General features: G+C 42.3%; 1 protein-coding gene across 1 annotated transcript; it reads left to right on the top strand.

Annotated features, from left to right (window-relative positions):
• Positions 1 to 488: 488 nt before the first annotated feature.
• Positions 489 to 4407, top strand: PMAIP1 (phorbol-12-myristate-13-acetate-induced protein 1). The gene is made up of 2 exons (XM_070736401.1): positions 489 to 992; positions 2265 to 4407. The coding sequence occupies exons 1-2, from the start codon at positions 617 to 619 to the stop codon at positions 2369 to 2371; spliced, it is 483 nt and encodes a 160-aa protein (XP_070592502.1). The 5' UTR covers positions 489 to 616; the 3' UTR covers positions 2372 to 4407.
• The last annotated feature ends 9053 nt before the right edge of the window (positions 4408 to 13460 follow it).

Here is a 13460-nt window from a genome sequence, read left to right as displayed (position 1 = left end):
GTCCTATAGTCTCTCCTATATCTCATATTTCTTCTCTACTATATCCTCTATAACCTTCATTGTGTATTGGACAAAATAAACAAATAAAATAAAATAAAATAAAAAAAGGAGAGCCAGCCCGTTGCTCTACTACTCAGGCAACCAGCTTAGCCCGCGTGGAAATAAAACAGCCTGGTGGCTGTTGTTATTGTTGTTGTTTTGATGTGGCGCAATCAAACACGCGGACCTTTCAGCTCCCCTGAGGGGAGGCACAGAGAAGCGGGGAGAGGGCAAGACCGAGCTCGCCCCCACCCATGGCAATGGCAGAGCTGCTGCCTGAGGGCTGTGTGTGGACTGAAAACCTTCCCGCCATTTCCTCCCATTTTGGGCTCGCCACGGGCTCTCCCCCCCCCTCTCCCGTGCCTCCCTGGCAATTGGCTGCCCAGGAAGGGGGGAGGGGAGCTTTGGCGGAGGGGGGCGGGGCGGGGATTTGTTTTCGTCTCGGCTCCTGGGCCGCTTGGCTCGCTCTCTGGAGCAGGCGCGGTTGGGCTCGTGTGTATGTGTGTGTGAGAGAGAAAGGGAGAGAGGGAGGGAGAGAGAGAGGAAGGAAACGACCACCTGCGCCGCCCATCCCGCCATGAGACTCGCTGCCACCCGCCCAGCTCTCCCCTCCAACACCCCCCTCCTCCCGCTTCTGCTTCGGCCAGCTAGCAACTTGTCCCCGCTTGCCCGGGTGCTCGCCTCTGATTGGCGGCGTCGAAAGTCTCACCAGAGAAGGAGGCGAGGACTCCGAGGTGACGTCATGGGGAAACCCCACAGCCTTTACCTAAGCCCTGGGCTACAGAGCAGCGGGCGGCATTTCTCGCGCTGCAGGCGAGCCGAGCGGACCTTCGCGCCCGTCCCTTTGCCGGCCTTCCGAAGCCACCGAGCCGAAGGGAGCCGAGCCTCCTGCACTGAAATGATGCCGACCAAAACGCCCCGCAAGCCCGCCTTGCAGAACCCGGCGCCGGCAGGTAAGGGGCCGTTGGAGCCCCGATGGGAGCCTGGCTCGATCGGCGCGGCTAGGCGGAGAGGCGCGGCGGCCGGGGATGGACGATCGCGGGTGGAAACAAGTGTGATTGGACCCACGAGGAATTTACCTTTGGTAGGGTAGGGTAGGGTAGGAGAGGATGGTAGGAGAGGATGGAAGAGAATGGAATGGAATAGAATAGACCTGAGAGGTATCCCAAAGGTGCTTCTTTCAAGAGTAAACTGGACCTCCTTCGTCTTTTTTCTTTTTCTTTTATATTATATATAATATTTTGTTAATATTGTTTCCTGAGTGCTTTTTTGTACCCTATGTCAATCATTAAGTGCTGTACCTCATGATTCTTGACAAACATATTTTTTTTCTTTTATGTACACTGAGAGTATATGCACCAAGGGCAAATCCCTTGTGTGTCCAATCACACTTGGCCAATAAAGAATCCTATCTATCCTACCATCCTCTCCTACCCTACCATCCTACCCTACCATCCTCTCCTACCATCCTGCCCTACCCTACCATCCTACCCTACCATCCTACCCTACCCTACCATCCTCTCCTACCATCCTACCCTACCCTACCATCCTACCCTACCATCCTCTCCTACCCTACCCTACCATCCTCTCCTACCATCCTACCCTACCCTACCATCCTCTCCTACCATCCTACCCTACCCTACCATCCTCTCCTACCATCCTACCCTACCCTACCATCCTCTCCTACCATCCTACCCTACCCTACCATCCTCTCCTACCATCGTACCCTACCCTACCATCCTCTCCTACCATCGTACCCTACCCTACCATCCTCTCCTACCATCCTATCCTACCCTACCCTACCATCCTACCCTACCATCCTCAACTTCTTTTTCTTACTTAAAGAGAGCTCCACTCCAACACAAAGAAGTGTGTTGGGTGTCATGTTGACAATTGTTTCCTGTGTAAATTTTTTAGAAGGTGCTTTCAGCAGGAACATATCACCAGGGTTAGCAGTGATTCCGTTCATATGCCTATTCAAGTCGAGGAAGACCTGAATCCTTGGCTCACTATGTTAATTTAACTGGGGAGGGGGGGGGGTGTCTTCTCACCATCCATTTAATCTCACTGCATTTAACTGAATTGGGGAACCCCCTAGGGGAATTCTGTCAATGTACCACAGACCATTCTTATTCGGGGTGAATCCATTAGGGAGCCTGCAAGAAACAGGACCATTTCATCCTAATCAATGCAATTGGCAATAACTGTGCTTGTCTATTTTACAGAGTGCTCTGCCGCGATAGCTTTACAGCTACGCAAAATCGGGGACAAATGGAATCTCCGGCAACGAATCCTGAATATGATTGCCAAACTCTTCTGCCCAGGAACTTGAAAAGAAGAGGAACTCTCAAAAAGAAGAGAAAAGGAGATTGAAAAACAACAACAGGAAAGGAACGGAGAAAAAAAATGATGTCTGTGAAGATGCAAACTTTTTCTACTCGGATTTATGAAAGAGAAGCACCCTGAGGTGGAAGAGATGAAATGTTTAAAGGGTTTTGTTGCTTGTTGCTTCCATCAACAACCACAAAAGCTCCTGTGTAATATTCTCAGCAACCACTTCGGGAAGTTTGTGGGTGAGTGCAAATGGAGCTACCGGGAGAAGAGAACACTGGATGTTACTATTGACTGACTTGGTGAATTGGTCCTGGAAGATGAAGGAGTCGAAAAGAGCCGTTGGAGTTGAAATCCTGTTCAGTGTTGGATGTTAAGCACTGTTTCACGGATAGGAAAAGTTATTTTTGTGTGTGGCTTCTGATTTTCTTGAAAAATACAAATCAATTCCTCAGCGCTTTTGTTCTCATTTTGGAGTTTGGAAACCTAGCTGGAAAAATCCAGGAGAAGTATGTTACATATGAATTTGTTTTGTTGAAATGAATGTAGTTTGTTAAAAGTTCATTGGTTTTATAATTAATTATATTGCAATGCTCTTAAATTATGAGTGAAGCTGGGTTTGGCTAGAATACCAACTTTACATTATATGCCCTATGGGTAAGACGTTTATGGTGTATTTATTTTTGTGCAAACTTGTTTTCAGGTTATTTACCATGACTAAAGATTCAGGATGAATATTCAAAACGTTCTGCATCCGATTAGATTTTAACTGGTTGTCAAATGTTCATAAACAGTATTCTTGACTTTACAGAATGAACTGGTACATGTTTAGTTATAAATTAAGAAAATAGGAGTTCTGTTTATACATTACAGGTGATAGATTCCTAACAGTGTTAGAACTATATAAATAATATAAGCTTTAGAAAATAAAATACAGATCAAAAGTTACGTTACGATGACAGCTTTGAGGATGAAACAATGTGTTGGTTTTTCACTAAGGAAACAAATTATTAAATGAAACATGTCAAGACCTTTTAAAAACATGCAAGAGTAACTGAGTCAGCCTAGAAATTCAAATGAGATCACACCTTGATATAGATCTACACTAATTATTGTTTAAGAAACTGAATTGCACACAAAAAAGGAGGTATCGACAAGGATGAAATGCTAATTCAGAAATCAACCCCAAAGATTCTCAACAGATTTGTTAAGTTCAAAACATGTCTGAATTGGAGGTTCAACAATTTCAGTGTTTATTCTGCAACATTCTTTACATAACCTCTAAAGATATTTCAATTGAATTCATAGGTAACTTAGCAGTCTGGCCATGGTTACATTAACATATATCAAAATCAGGCTATGCTCCCTAATCATTACTCAATGGTGGTTGGAGAATAATGTAAATAATTAGAATTGTTGGATAGATCATCTCAAAGCTGGCCTTCATTTTTTGTAAATCTCTCTGACGGCTCATTTTTAAAAGCTGTCTTCCTAGCATTACTTTGATTGTAGAATTATGAAGTCCCGTTTGAAGGCCATAGTTTTTCAATAAACAATCCTTGTAGGGTTTTTTTTTATTGGGAACAACCAGGGGATTTTAAAAAGTCAGCTGGCAGACCTGGGGCAAAGCCATTGTTTGCATGTTTTTATATGGGAGTATTGCACAATATATTGTTTTGCTAAGCTTGGGTTAGGGTTAGGGTTAGAGCCAGGAGCATCGTTTACAATCGGTCTCATCAAATACTTTGAACTTTAATGCCAAAATTTTGTTTGATGGCCCTGCTCCCTGTTAAATCTGGGCCTGGAAGTTAAATAACTGGAGATCATCACATTGGCAAAGTGTGTTTACAGCAACAGAACCAACTTGAAGTATTTAAGGAGCACATCCATAGCCATAAGGTTACATTTCTGTGCCAGCTTTCTTGCAAATGTCATACATACCTTTCCGTAAGAATCATTGTTTTTGTTCACGTCTTAAAAGTTATTCCTTCTGTGTGCAACTGTTAATCTAATAAACTTGATTTGTTGTTAAAAAAATAGGCTCCAGAATATAATTTCCATCGGATTTGAACATGCCTCCTGCCTTTCTGGGATTGCTGATATTATACTCTATTATATAGGGTGTTTTTTTAAAAAAAATTATGCTTGCTGGCACATTTGCAAAGATTGTCAAAAAGAGTCACAGTGGTGGCTTTGTTCACACAAACATGGCCAGCATCTTGCCTGTTCAATACAAGACAACACCTAAAATTTGCTTTCTGGGTCTGTCTTCATCAAACCAGAGCAATCTGGAAATGTTGAGTTGCCACTATGTTCCAGCAGAATTAGAACGTGAAGGTTCACTTTGGCTCCCAATGTAGTTGTTCTTCAAACACTAACGTAGCAGCTCAAATCATTTACAGGAACATGAAACCACATATTGTGGTTTGCTTTATCCATCCAGGTAAACATTAATTGAGGCCAGAATCTCACAATCCCCTCCCAAGAACAGAACACTTAAGGAAGGAGTGTTACAAATATATCAAGGCGATTTTGCTTGAGTGTTGTTATTGTTTTCAGAAGACAATACGTCTCCTTAATTTTTACTAGGCAAAACTTCACAACATAATTCCTAACAGGCAACAACATCTGGTTGACCTTGGGGGGGTGTTCTGTCGGGCTCTCTGGTAGACTCCTCCCAAAAATTCACAGGTACAAATTTCAGACACACACATGTTTGAAAATTCAAAACAATGTTCTTTATAATGAAAATTCACTTAAACCAAGCTCTTTGGCAAAGAGCACTCATCTCCAAACAAACTGGTAATTTGTACAAGTCCCTTATCAGTTCTGTGATACTTAGCTTGCAGCTGTGAGGCAATTCACAGTCCTTCTTTCACAAAGTGAAACACACTTTGCTCTGGTTTAGTTTCAAAGCGGGGAAAAATCAGCACACAAAAGGTCAAAGTCAGTAAAGCAGTCACGAAACATAACAATCAGATAATCCTCCACAATGGCCAAACCCACAGGCTGCTCTTTATAGCAACCTCACTAATTACCACAGCCCCACCCAACCAAGAGGTGGCCTCATTTTCTTTGATAATAATCTCTCAGTTGTTGTTGCCTATGCATCGCTCTCTGCATGCGTGGCTGTATCATTAACTCTTGTTCTGAATCCAAGGAGGAGCTAGATAATTGATCCCCTTCTGAGCTGTCTGCCACCCTCTCCTCCTCCCTGTCACTCATGTCTTCTTGGTCAGAGGAGCCTTCATCAGCAGATTCCACCAGGGGGGGGGGACAAAACAGGCCTGCAGCATGTGGATGTCTCCCCCACATCCACAGTCCTTGGGGCAGGAGCTGGGCCAGAGCTAACCACAACGGGGTGGGGAGAGAAAGCAGGTTTAGACCCAGTTAGTGCTTGGATGGGAAACCAATGGCAGATCCAAAGAGATTAGTAAGCAGGGAGTAAAAATTCTAGCAAAGGCCAACCATTTCGCTATATAACAGCATCTGGAGAGCCAATTTGGTGTGGTGGTTAAGGTGCTAGTGTATGAACTCTTGAGACTACGAGTTCTAATTTCACCTTAGGCCTGAAAGGGGCCATTCACTCTCTCTCAGACTAACCCGCCACACAGGGCTGTATTGTTATGAAGAAAATAGGAGGAGAAAGGAATATTAGGTAGGTTAGCCACCCTTGAATTGTGTATAAAGTAACAAAGGTGGGTTCAAGGTGTAGAAAACAATAAATAAATAAATAAATAAATAAATAAATAAACAAACAAACAAACATACATACACACACACACACACACACACACACAAATAATAAACAAACAAACAACAGCAGAGTTGGAAGGGACCTTGGAGGTCTTCTAGTCCAACCCCCAGCTTAGGCAGGAAACCCTGCACTACTTCAGACAAATGGTTATCCAACATCTGCTTAAAAACTTCCAGTGTTTGATGCATTCAAAACTTCTGGAGGCAAGTTGTTCCACTGATCAACTGTTCTGACTGTCAGGAAATGTCTCCTTAGTTCTAAGTTACTTCTCTCCTTGTTTAGTTTCTACCCATTGCGTGCACACGGACAGGGTGAATCTCAGGGTGACATGTTCTGCCCCCTTCTTGCCAATTGTGAAGACCACCCTCGGGATTGTTGCCAGGAAGACTACATGGCTGTATTCACGTAGCCATCGGAATGGAACTCAGTTTGAGGGATGACACACATTTCTGCCGATACAGATAACACCGGCCCCAGATGGCCAAAGACTGGGGAGGGAAGGGGGTGCGAATGGGGGTAGAATATTACTTTCATCACTCCAGGAACAGCTTTTCCTTGAACCCAAGACTATGCCACTGTAGAATTATTAACTTTAGAGGAGAAACAAACAGTGGTGGAAGATAAGAGATGCCCAGATTTGAACTAATCGAAAGTTGAATGAGCAGGTCAGGCTATCGTGTTTACCTCTTCTGGATGCAATCATTTCCCTACTCCATCTGTCACGTTAAAAGGGTCGGTCTGAGGCAACTTTATTTATTTATTTTGTCCAATACACAATGAGAGTTCTAGTGGGTATATATATGTAGTTGTCAGCTATGAATAAATTAACTGCCTTGAAATGGCCCTGGGTTGGGCCTAGAGGCAAAAGGGAGCTGTGACGTTCCTTCAATATACCAGAGTGATCCAACATAATATATATATATATATATATATACATAGTATATGTATGTATGTATGTATGTATGTATGTGTGTGTGTGTGTGTGTGTGTACACACACACACACACACACACACATAGTAAAATACATGATGAAGGTTATAGAGGAGAATATATCTAAGAAAGTAAAAGAATATATCTTAGATAGTAAAATATATCTAAGAAAGAATAGAAAAGAAGATATAGTAGTAGAACATATCAATGAAAGAATAGAAGAAGAGATATAGGAATAGAAGAAAGGAATAGGAGATATAGGAGAGACAATAGGACAGGGGATGGAAGGCACTCTAGTGCACTTGTACTTGCCCCTTACTGACCTCTTAGGAATCTGGATAGGTCAGACGTAGATAATCTAAGGATAAAGTGTTGGGGGTTTGGGGATGACACTATGGAGTCCGGTAATGAGTTCCACCCTTCAACAACTCAGTTACTGAAGTCATATTTTTTACAGTCAAGTTTGGAGCGGTTAATCTTAAGTTTAAATCTGTTGTATGCTCTTGTGTTGTTGTGGTTGAAGCTGAAGTAGTCGCCGACAGGCAGGACGTTGCAGCATATGATCTTGTGGGCAATACTTAGATCATGTTTAAGGCGTCTTAGTTCTAGGCTTTCTAGGCCCAGGATTGAAAGTCTAGTCTCGTAGGGTATTCTGTTTCGAGTGGAGGAGTGAAGGGCTCCTCTTGTGAAGTATCTTTGGACATTTTCAAGGGTGTTGATGTCTGAGATGTGATATGGGTTCCAAACAGATGAGCTGTATTCGAGGATGGGTCTGGCAAAAGTTTTGTAAGCTCTGGTAAGCAGAGGGATCTGCCCTCTGTTCTTCAGAGCCTCACTTGGCTGTCCTGCTTTACCTGGAGGAAGAGGAAGGAGTCGGGAAGGCAGGGAGTTCAGTAAGGGGGAGGACAGGAATGGCAAGTTCTGCAAATTTGCTTTGAAGTTATAATCGGCTACTCCTTTTCAACGGCCTCCTTTATACGGCTGGGTGGTTCAAATCACAGCAACCTGACAGACATCATCTCACTCACTGCTTTGCATTTTCTGGGGTGGGGGGGACTGAGGATAAGTCTACACACCATCAGTCCCACCCCCTCCGTTGTCCAGCAGATCTACAAGTACAGTGGTACCTCTATTTAAGAATGCCTCTACTTAAGAACTTTTCTGGAGAAGGCCAACTCTGTGGGACCGAATCGGCCGCTGGGATTTGTGCGGCATGAAAGTAATGGCAATAAATATTATGCAACTATTGTGAAGAATATATGGAGAAGATTGAAGCACTATGGCCTAAATTATTAGATTTGATTAGAAAAGAAGCAATTTAAAAATTGCATTAGTTAATAGCCCTTAAAAGACACATAAGAAATGTGAATAATTATTCTTGTCCAGATGTCAATTGTATTGGAGGCAGCATTGGATGGATCATGAATACCAAAGTTAAAAGAAATAATTATTGTAATGTATTTTCAGATTGATGGTATGTTATTTTGTATATGTGATTGGAGGGGAAATTTTTTTTAAAAATTCTTGCCTGATGATGATGATAATAATAATAATAATAATGATGATGATGATGGTGATGATAATAATAATAATAATAATTTTAAAAAATTGGCTCTCCAACAGAAGTCCTGAACTTGTTGGGTTTAAAGGTTGAACCGTTTTGCCACACCTGTTTCCTATCGACCCAGCTTGCTTCTGTGAAATGGCTCCAGTTTTTCACTCAATCCTCCCACCCCCACAATCCCTGCACTTTTATGATGCCAGGCACGCGGGCAGCAAAAAAACAGATCCAAATTCAGGGAGAATGAGTCATGTCTGATACCTTCTGATGGCTGGGCATTTCCTGGTTCCCTGACATTCAAAACAACAAAGTGAGTCTTGCGGTTGAAATCCAAAGTCCAAAAGAAGAAGGCAGCTCAGTGGCAGAGAGAGAGAGAGAGACAGACAGACAGACAGACAGACAGGGAGAGACAGACAGACAGACAGACAGACAGACAGAGACAGACAGACAGGGAGAGAGAGAGAGAGCTGAAGGGTCCCCTGACCCAGACATCTTTCAGCGTTCCAATTAGCACCCGAGAATTAAATCAGAGTCCAAACCTTGCCCTTCTTCCAAGTTCCAATTTATTAACAGAGCCATGTTGGATACAAACTGTACTCAACCCAATACTAACTTTTTTTTTACAGTTTTCCACCCATGTTAAGGTTGATCCCATGTCCCCACACCCACATGTCCATCACATGGACTACTCTGGTCCTCTCAGTATCCACGATACTCCCCTGTACTTCCAGCTGGTGCTGAACAAAGGATGTCCTTGAATCTCTGGAAAAAAATTGTTGTGGCTAGTAATATGGTAAATGATTTAGCTTTACTAGATAAATGGTCAAAGCAATGGAAACTGCAGTTTAATGTTTCCAAATGTAAAATAATGCACTTGGGAAAAAGGAATCATCAATCTGAGTATTGTATTGGCACTTCTGTGTTAGCAAAAACTTCAGAAGAGAAGGATTTAGGGGTGGTGATTTCTGACAGTCTCAAAATGGGTGAACAGTGCAGTCAGGCGGTAGGGAAAGCAAGTAGGATGCTTGGCTGCATAGCTAGAGGTATAACAAGCAGGAAGAGGGAGATTATGATCCCGCTATATAGAGTGCTGGTGAGACCACATTTGGAATACTGTGTTCAGTTCTGGAGACCTCACCTACAAAAAGATATTGACAAAATTGAACGGGTCCAAAGACGGGCTACAAGAATGGTGGAAGGTCTTAAGCATAAAACGTATCAAGAAAGACTTCATGAACTCAATCTGTATAGTCAGGAGGACAGAAGGAAAAGGGGGGGCATGATCGAAACATTTAAATATTAAATATAAACATTCAAAGGGTTAAATAAGGTTCAGGAGGGAAGTGTTTTTAATAGGAAAGTGAACACAAGAACAAGTGGAAACAATCTGAAGTTAGTTGGGGGAAAGATCAAAAGCAATGTGAGAAAATATTATTTTACTGAAAGAGTAGTAGATCCTTGGAACAAACTGCCAGCCGACGTGGTTGGTAAATCCACAGTAACTGAATTTAAACATGCCTGGGATAAACATATATCCATCCTAAGATAAAATACAGAAAATAGTATAAAAGCAGACTAGATGGACCATGAGGTCTTTTTCTGCCGTCAATCTTCTATGTTTCTATGTTTCTATTTTTCCTTCTCATGCAACCACCCTTCCCCAATTCCCACAGTACTATTCTCCTTGTGGCAGGCCAAGTCTCCAACTCAAAACGATGGCTTCGGCCTGGCACCCTTGCATGCCCAGTTCCATCCATGCCACCCTGCACTGTCCAGCTTCCAGTACTTTCTCTCGCTCTCCTCCTCCCCAACATAACCTCTTTCATGCCCATCAGGAGATAGCATTTGTCCAAAACGGATGGGGGAGGTCATACGGTTGCAGCAACTCTCTTGATTTTTTGATCCTTCCTCAGAAACACCTGGCAGGGACAGTAAGGAAGATCCTCAGGGCCGAAGTTAAGGTAAAAGGTAAAGAAGTCCATGTGAATAGCTTTTGCTCAGAAATGGAAAGAAATTGAGATTCCAAAAGAACAGACATACTTAAGAAAGTCTTAGAATGTGCTGAGCTCGACATGATGACGAGAAGGTTAAACAACCAAGAAGAATCAGAATTCTATGATGTTTGGCAAAAGGTATACATCTGGTGGGATACAAAGAAAAAGAGATAACCTTATTGTTATATTACCTTAAATATACTTGTACCTAGTAGTCATACTGTATTAGATGGTGATTATTTACAATATAAATGTAAATTCCTTTTTTCTTCTTTTACTCTTTTTACTCTAGTTCAATTTAAGTCATAATTTTAAAAACTTCTATCTATGTTTTTAAATACTTTAGATGTGTTTTTACCTATTACCTTATCATTGATATTTCCACCTATTTTATAGACGGTGTTAAACAACGATAAGATCTTTTCTTTCTACTTTTTTTTAATACAAAGATGACTTCTACTCTGAGTGGAGCGACTGTAGCTCCACTAAGTGTTACATGTTATGTATGTCATGTCTCTCTATGCAATTTAACAAAAATATTTTTTTTTAAAAAAGAAGAAGTCCATGTGGATTTTATTCTATTAACTTCCTCCCTCCCTCCCACTCTCCCTTCCTTCCTTATTTATTTATTTGCCTTCTATGGCACCATTCTCCGTAGACTCAGGGTGGCTCACAACAAGATAAATACAAAATAGAAAGGTAAAGCATATCAGAAATCCAAATCTAAAATGAATCTAAAACCCTAACACTTAAAAAACAATCACCCACACTCATCCTAATATACATTCGCAACATCGGCCGGAATAAGGTGTTAACATTCAGAGGAATGGTTGCAGGAACTGGGCATGGATAGTCTAGCCAAGAGGAGGTCCAGCGTGGACATGATAGCAGTCTTCAAATACTTCAGAGGTTGCCACAGGGAGGAGGGGAACACACTATTTTCCAAAGCACCAGTGAGCCAAACAAGGAGTAACGGTTAGAAGCTGTCCAAGGAGAGGTGGTGAACGCTCCAACACTAGTGACCTTCAAGAAAAGACTGGACTGCTATTGGACTAATGTGATGTAGGGTCTCCTGCACCAGCAGGTGTTGGACTAGATGACCTGCAAGGTCCCTTCCAACTCTAATGATGATAATCACAATGACAATAACAATATTTATTCAATTTTTATGCCGCCCTTCTCCTTAGACTCAGGGCAGCTTAGAACATGTTAGCAATAGCACTTTTTAACAGAGCCGGCATATTGCCCCCACAATCCGGGTCCTTATTTTACCCACCATGGAAGGATGGAAGGTAGAGTAAACCTTGAGCCCGTGGTGAGCTTTGAACCGCTGACCTACAGATCTACAGTCAGCTTCAGTGGCCTGCAGTACTGCACTCTACCTGCTGCACCACCCCGGCTCAATAACAATAACAACAACAACAACAACAACAACAACAACAACAACAACAACAATAACAATAACAATAACAACAACAACAACAACAACAGCAACAACAATAATAACAATAACAATAATGTAATGGGATGTGGGAAAGACCTCGGTAGACTGGTTGAATTCCGGCTGCCTAGGGAACAATCAGATGAGATCATAGCCTGCAGCTGCATTATGGGTTGGGCTACAGGGGAAGACAAAGTCGGCCCTTCTATGACATGTGGACTTCAACTCCCAGAATTCATGAGCTAGTATGATTGTCTCAGGAATTCTGGAATTTGAAGTCCACAAGTCATAGAAGAGCCAACTTAGCCTACCCTGGGGTTTGGGGGAAAGGCACAGAAGGGGGCCCTCCCTAGTTGCTCAGGCTGTATAGGAGACAGTGGGAGATTGCATTATCAAGCCAGATAATATCATTAGTGCTAGAAGCAAGTGCACGTAATAGATACAAGAGCACGTAATAGATACAAACTAAAAGTAAATCACTCCAATGCCTGGAACTCACTACCTGACTCTGTTGTTTCTTCCCCAGACCCCAAGATCTTCAACCTTAAATTATCTACTGTTCACCTCTCCCCTTTTCTAAGAGGTCTCTAAGGGGCGTGCATAACCGCACCATTATACCTACCGTCCCTGTCCTTCTGTCCTATTATCCTTTTTATCACTTCTTTATACAGTGCTTTGTTAGGTTAATACAAACTATAATTCTATACTTGTATGACAAATAGAATAGAATAGAATAGAATAGAATAGAATTCTTTATTGGCCAAGTGTGATTGGACACTCAAGGAATTTGCCTTGGTGCAGATGCTCTCAGCGTACATAAAAGAAAAAAGATACATTTGTCAAGAATCATGTGGTACAACACTTAATGATTGTCTTAATGACTTAATATTTATAAATATCTAAATAAAATAAAAAATAAATAAAATAAATGGGATTCTATCTCGTTTTATGTTCCAATGGCATGCCCTGTTGATGCTGACTCCCTTCCTCCCCCATCCAAAGGGCCACACCCTTGTTATTGGTCTGGTCAGAAGAGATGGTGGGGATGGTCCTTCCGTAATCTACTTGCCATTGTTTACAAAGGAGTTCATTGACCTGTTGTGATGTTGGGACAGCTATTACACTCTGGAGTTTCCTGCAACCAATTGAGGCTATTTTTCGCTTCCTGCTTTGTATCGTTTCAAACTGCAACCAATTGAGGCTATTTTTCGCTTCCTGCTTTGGCAACTCTGCTTTGGCCCAGGGAATGCCCTCCCTCACCCCCAAGTCATTCTGGAGCAGCTGATAAGCGTATTTCTCTAAGATACTTCTCCCTCCCTCCCTCCCATCACTGAATAAACAAGAATTAACATGGAGATGACCCTTCAGTTAGCCACGCCTCGCTCGCAAACGGGTATAAATATTCC

The sequence above is a fragment of the Erythrolamprus reginae genome, chromosome 2 (assembly GCF_031021105.1).
Source record: "Erythrolamprus reginae isolate rEryReg1 chromosome 2, rEryReg1.hap1, whole genome shotgun sequence".
NCBI classification, from domain to species: domain Eukaryota; kingdom Metazoa; phylum Chordata; class Lepidosauria; order Squamata; family Dipsadidae; genus Erythrolamprus; species Erythrolamprus reginae.
Note: the sequence above shows the minus strand (reverse complement) of the source record. Positions and strands in the feature narration are given on the sequence as shown.

What these genes read in the sequence shown, in the direction of transcription:
- PMAIP1 (XM_070736401.1), top strand. Translation starts at nt 617, where the DNA reads ATGAGACTCGCTGCCACCCGCCCAGCTCTCCCCTCCAACACCCCCCTC. An exon ending in GCAGAACCCGGCGCCGGCAG is followed by an intron (nt 993 to 2,264) that starts GTAAGGGGCCGT and finishes TCTATTTTACAG; the next exon opens with AGTGCTCTGCCGCGATAGCT.